Consider the following 6,569-nt stretch of genomic DNA (forward strand, 5'->3'; position numbering starts at 1 on the left):
TATTCAATTCCATTTTGTCCTACTTGCTTAGTTTATTTTATTAGACACAACAAGACAATTAGAGCTGGGCACGAATGGGGCTATATAACATCGATTTTCGTGTTCGTACTTAAGATTAAGAAAAAGATAAGACGTACCAAGCTTAACGAAATCTAAACACAACTAGATTCATGTGTCATACCGTGTTGGGTTGTGTCCTGTTAGCAAACTCTCTTAATCATATTATCATTTTTGTAAATTGGTCAAATAATATTCTATTCGTTTCTAAATAATTGACCTATTATTGTCTATAGGACGTTTTAAATAATTAACACGTTAACATAATGACAAGGGACTCCATTGTTAATGTTAAAGTATACTCGCCTTTGATAACAATATAAAACAAATTCATTAATGTTACATTTAACTACTCATTTTTATGATCACCATCCTTTTTTTTTTTTTTTTCCTTAACTACATGCTAAAAGTGTTTAAATTATTCCAAAGAAGGAGTATGTAATAATATAATATTCATTGTCATACTAATTTTTACTGAAACTCGTGTCAACCCAGTCCATATCCAGTTCAAAAAAGCAAGTGAGCTAACTACCTGGGCTTCAATTTGCCCGCCACAATAACACCAAATTTTCCCGGTAAAAAAAAAACAAACAACCTGGAAGTTGCGTGTAAGGGTCCCACTTCTCCTTCCATCTTCTCCATTACTACCATTTTCATAATTCCTCAACACTTTCTCTCTCCTCTTCTCTTCTCTTCTCTTGTGTATATCCCCTATTTCTCTGTAAATAAATTTCAAATCATCTTCTTCCTCTGAAACTTTCTCTCTCTTTTGACTTTGTTTGACTCCATTTTTAGGGTTTGCTTTTTTCTTCTTTCTCCCCTGTCCCATCTCTTGTTAACAAGAATTCTTTTTCTCTTTAATAATTCAAAATTTCCCGTTTTCTGTCTCTTCTAATTATTAAAAGTCATCTGCTTTTTCTTCAAAAGACATAATTTTGATTCATCCCTTAATACCCACCTTCTGCTTTGATTGGATAATTTCTCCCCTTTCTTCCGGGGATTTCTAGGGTTTTTCTAGGGTTTTGTTTCTTCTTTTTTCGAATTTTTGAGCTTTTAATTTCTCTCTCCCCCCCCCCCCTTTTTTTTTGAATAATTATATCATTTGGGTGAAATTATTCTGGTGATCAATCAATCAATCAATTACCAAAAAATTGATGGCATATCAGCCGATTCCGGGTCGACCCGGATCGGGGTCGAGCTCGGGTTCGGGTTTGCCATATTTGAGTTCGCAGTTCGGAGACACAACGTACACGAAGGTGTTTGTTGGAGGTCTTGCTTGGGAGACTCAGAGCGAGACGATGCGTCGGTATTTCGAGCATTTTGGGGAGATTCTTGAAGCTGTTGTTATCACTGATAAGAATACTGGTCGTTCCAAGGGTTATGGTTTTGTGAGTATTTCTCTATCTTTCTGTATAATTGTGTTATGATCAAATGTGGCCGATTAAAGTGGCATGGTCGAGTAAAGTTAAGACTAAAATTGGCCAGCATGTATCCTTTATAAGTAAAATTTCATGATAAAAGAGTATGATTGTGAAGTGACTGTGCTTGTGTTTTGTGTGCTTCCTATGGAGGGTATAGGTGACTTTTCGGGACCCGGAATCTGCAAGGAGAGCTTGCGCAGACCCAACGCCTATAATTGATGGGCGGCGTGCCAATTGTAATTTAGCTTCACTTGGACGACCTCGACCTGCTCTTTCATTTGGTATTTTTTGCTTATTTCTGCATGTTTTGTAGCATATCTTGTTTGTGTCGTGTTGCTTTTACAAAACATTTCATTTGCTTCTCTCTGCTTCAACACAATGGTTAACGTTCTTATAAGCTTACACCTATCAGTTGAATTTTACTTGGCATGGGATTTTTTGAGTTTTGAGCTTCTATGAACCGTGAGAGTCGTCTGTTGGTGGTATCCTATATTTGATAGTATATGTATTGTGTTGGGTGGTAATTGAGCTGTGATTTATATATTTTTCCTCGCGGTCTTCATTGTTTAATCGTTTGCATATTGAACCAGCATCAACTAGCAAGCTCTCAAAGAGATAGAGTTGGGTAAACAGGTGAGTGCAGCTGTTGTTAAGTGTAGAAACCACTGGTTTCTTTGGATATCCAGGGACTGACTTTATTATACTTGACATCTTGTTTTGTCCTTGTTTAGCTGATTTGAAGATTATGTGATAGTTGTGAAATGTGCTAGAATATAGTTATATGTAAAATCCATTGCCTAGTTTTGCTTCGCTGTTGTCAGATCACTATGACTAGCGGGCTAGTTAAGTTTATTGGCTTGCATTAGAATAGTGCTCACTGTTTTTGAGGGGGGGGGGGGATTGAGTGATCGACTTTATAACATCTACTTAATTTTCTAGATTTACAACACCCTCCCTTCATATTGGTAGGATTTCTATATTTTTACATTACATATATATGAGGTTTGGTCTTCTTTGAGCCAATGTTAAGTGTTGCAAAAATTCCCTTTTTAAATAATGCTTGTGTTAGAATAGTAGACCACACCTTACTTGTTATTATGGCACAATAGCATTGGCGTGGTAAACTGGTAGCTTGTTTTGTTGGCTATTATCAGTTGTGTAGATAAATCAGAGATTGAATATGGGAACAAAGAGATCAATGGAAATAGAACGGAAACAAAAGTCATAGAAGAGTAGGTAACAGATAAGTAAAAATAATAAGTTCGTTTAAATTAATTGATATTTGGTGTGAAATTTCAATAATAGCGCATCCTTTAATTACAATCTCATTCATAGATCATATCCTACTTTATTTAGGGAGTGAATGACATATCAATCAATCAATCAAAGCCTTAATCCCATAAGTAGGGTCGGTTACATGAACCAAAAGTGATTATTCCGTATAGTCATTCACAAAAATCTTCCTCCTCCATCCCTTACGATCAAATGCCTCATTTTCATGCAAATCCATATGATTCATATCCTTTCTAACTCCTTCCAACCAAGTCATTTTCGATCTCCTTCTCCTTTGTTTAACCCCTACATGGTCCCATTCTTCATGTCGGTGCACCCTCGGATCTCCGTCTTACATGCCCAAACCAACGTAGGAGATTTTCCCTTAGTTTGTCTGCAATAACCTCACCTCATTTCTGATTCTATATCTTAGAGTGTTCCCGCACATCCATCTTAACATGCGCATTTTTGTAACCTCCATCTTTTCCTGAATGACATATGTAGTTCCATTTTTTTGGTCGACCCACAAAGCAACCCCCTCCTTCCTTTTTCTGTCTTTCTCCCTCTCAGGCTCAAGCTTAACATGCAATTGCATTGAACCTCTTCCGGGCATGCCCCTGAGACTATCTTTTTCATTTGATCGACTGCTGAGACTTTGATATTCTCCAGAATTAGCTTAGTAGCTGAGACCTATGTGGAATTGTTGACATAGAGTCAAAAGAGAGAAGGGTGGCATCATGTTTTAAGGTTCCTTTTTGGGTGGCAAATAAATAATCTGTGTGAGGTACACGTTTGTTCTAAAAATGATTTACAATGAATTCTAGTCATTTTGAAGCATGAAATGTCTTCATTGTCACTCTGGACTGGCGTTTCTGGGTGTTCTGAGGATTCAGGGCATGTGAATGCTTCAAGAATTGTAATGAAACTTGGGTGAGCCTTTTTTGCATTTGATAGTTGCCTGCTTTCAAAAGATTTGAAGTCTGTAAAATGATCTTTTATACATTTAGCCTATACCTGATAGCTACTGATTGTGTAGAAATAAGTACAAGGATATTGATTATCGACACCATTTATTGTTGAGTGTTGCTAGTGAGTTTTCACGAGCAAGTAACTTTTAAATGAATTCTGGTCTTTTGGGTAAACTTTATCTTTTTAGTGTCAGAATTATGCTTTTTTTGTTTAAAAGAAGCCAAGAGGATTGAAGTTGAAACTCTTTCCTGGTAAGTTGATCACTAAAGGAAAGTAGTAGAATGTGAGAGACTTTCAGCCCATAAGTTATCTGACTAGTGTGTATAAAATTATTTCAAAGGTTTAAACAAATTCTTTTTGGTTTGCATTTTCGAACAATAATGTGTTTGTGGAAGCAATTTTAGTTACAAACAAGGTGGCAGAATATGTTAGGAGGTTTTGGGGGAGGGTGGGTGGGGTAATATTGAAATTGGATTTATGACCCGTTATGTTAGCAGGTTTATAGATAGGCTTTTAAAGTGTAATGGTTTTGGATCACTAGAGACCACAAAATTTAGGATGCCTTTCTGTCGCTTATGTGTGTTGTTTAGGGGGAAGCGTGGTTTATGTAGTTAGTAAAACGTTTTCTTGGCATGTTGTGTCTAATATTTTTAGGGAGGGTTTTAGGGGGGGGGGGGGAGCCAGGTAGGAATTTGTCGAATACTTGCACCTTTTTGTGTTTGAACACTATTTATACACTAACGTATTTCCCATTTTATTACTTGATGTGATGATAAAGTCATTGTTATAATTGTTGTTGGGTTAATCTCAATGTATGTTTTCAAAATATCAAATTTATAGCTTTTCAAATGTGTAATTAAAGTTGTAAATGATCAAAGTAATGTGTTGGCTAGTGTGAAAGTCAAAATGATGAATGTATTCTGGCGATCTATTCACTTTGTTTTGGATTATAACTTTAGTTAGCAAATGTGCCTACCTGCTCTAGCCTTTTGTGCCCATCACTAGAAGCTGCATTAAACTCATTAAGTCTAAGTCCTGTGTCTAAGGGTGATGTATCCATTCTTTTGTCTCATGGGTGGGTCATTTAAACACAGTGGGGTTCCTTAAAGGGTGAACTCTATGCATCTTTCTTTTTGGGCTGTGGTCATTGAGAAATTCTCTAAGAAGTGTATAGGTGGAGGGTTGCCTGGTTTTTTGTGTGGTTCAGAAGGATCTTGTTGAGTATTGTTTTCATGTATACTTCTTTACTATCTTTGTGTATTAAAGTATTATGTATTAATTCTTGTGGCTACAAATTTAGGATCATAAGGGCTTTTATTTATTATTATTTTTTTTTATCAGTTTGGGGGTGAGGGGCGTGGTAGGGTAGATTGGTATAAGAGGGATCAAATGTTAGCTTAAGATTTCGTATGTTGGCCAAAGGAGGAAAAGGGTCTAGGTTTTGGTAGTGTGATGTTGAAATGCCTTAGACTTCATCTTTGGAATTTGTCCCTCTTCGGCACCTAAAGGGGTTTATATTTTAGTCTAAACATGAGTTATTGGGATACTTTGCCTTGCAGTGGATTATCCTGTCTATGCTCATGGAAGTCTGTTTCAAAGTAATTCTTTTTTAGTTTCCCTGTTTGAATTTTTAGTGGGTAATCCTTAATCTACTGTGGTGTTTTGGGAGGATTCTTGTGCCCTCTTTTTCCTTTCTCTATCATATGTTACAATCCGATTTAACATTTCATAGTCCAAAAGACCTCTTATTATCATGGAACATGGAATGTAGGATAAGGAAAATCAAGTAATGTAGCCTCTCTTTTGAAGAAAGATCATTGTAGAGCTTGCTTGTTGATTATTATGGACTTTCTGGTAATAGTTTTCATAAGTATTTTTTTCAAACACTAGTTCTAAACATCAGTTTTCCGTGTTTTCCAACTTCATTTGGAAGGTGGTGATTCTTATGAAGGTTCAGGCATTTTTTTTGGATTAGTCCAACACTCTTAGTAATCTTCTGGTGCAGCGTCGTGATGGAGATTTGTTGCCTAGTATTTGTTTTGTCTGTTAAGAAGTTGCAAAATAGGCTCTCGTCTCTTCATTGAGAAGTGTCTGATGCTTTATGGTCTAGTTTTTATTTTTATTATGATGGGGCATTTTGGTTATGCTCTGTTTTCCGATGTGCCATATGCAGGTGAATTGGCTTGGTTTTGGGAGGGGAGAACAACTGAAGGTGCTTTGGAGGTGTGCATTTAAGGATTGATTTGGGTGCTTTGGTTTGAGCCTAATGGCTTTCTTCTGTAGTATGACTCATGGGTGGAGGTGTTATGGATCTTTAAAACTACTTTTATGAATAATAACTGGATAGGTTGACAACAGTCTTACGAAATGAATTGTGTCTATATCTTTCTGCTTCCATGGCGAGCTTTTAGATATTTTTGTGCGCATATGGTCTTTGTTTAATGTTATATGAGAGTTATGCTGTGTATGCTGTTTCATGGGATGATGTTCTTTTTGTGATACATACCATATAATTTTTATTCAATCTAATCTTGCTTATGTCTTTGTTTGATTTTCTTGTGGAAATTTCTAATAGGACGATTAAGGTCACCTAGCCCCTATATCGGAAATCCACGTGCACCAATGGGAGGTGTTGGCTACCAACAGGCTGTTCCATATAACTACCAGCAAGGATAATGTATACAATATGTATGGGTGGGTTATTGCTTATCTATCTATGGCTACTTTCAGCATTGCAGCCTTTTTTGCATGTTTTACTTTTAGTGTTGATCACAAAAGAAGAGAGGAGTGAAGTTGGATTGGCAAGGCATTTGCCTTTCTCCTAGGTCCATTCTACTTATGTTTTGGCTC

At 36.5% G+C, this 6,569-nt stretch overlaps 1 protein-coding gene across 1 annotated transcript; it reads left to right on the top strand.

Moving 5' to 3' along the window:
- Positions 1-506: 506 nt before the first annotated feature.
- LOC110712427 (probable RNA-binding protein ARP1) lies at positions 507-6,409 on the top strand. Its single transcript, XM_021890890.1, has 3 exons — positions 507-1,445; positions 1,636-1,759; positions 6,295-6,409. The coding sequence occupies exons 1-3, from the start codon at positions 1,212-1,214 to the stop codon at positions 6,393-6,395; spliced, it is 459 nt and encodes a 152-aa protein (XP_021746582.1). The 5' UTR covers positions 507-1,211; the 3' UTR covers positions 6,396-6,409.
- The last annotated feature ends 160 nt before the right edge of the window (positions 6,410-6,569 follow it).

The sequence above is a fragment of the Chenopodium quinoa genome, unplaced genomic scaffold (genome assembly GCF_001683475.1).
Source record: "Chenopodium quinoa cultivar QQ74 unplaced genomic scaffold, ASM168347v1, whole genome shotgun sequence".
Taxonomy (NCBI): domain Eukaryota; kingdom Viridiplantae; phylum Streptophyta; class Magnoliopsida; order Caryophyllales; family Amaranthaceae; genus Chenopodium; species Chenopodium quinoa.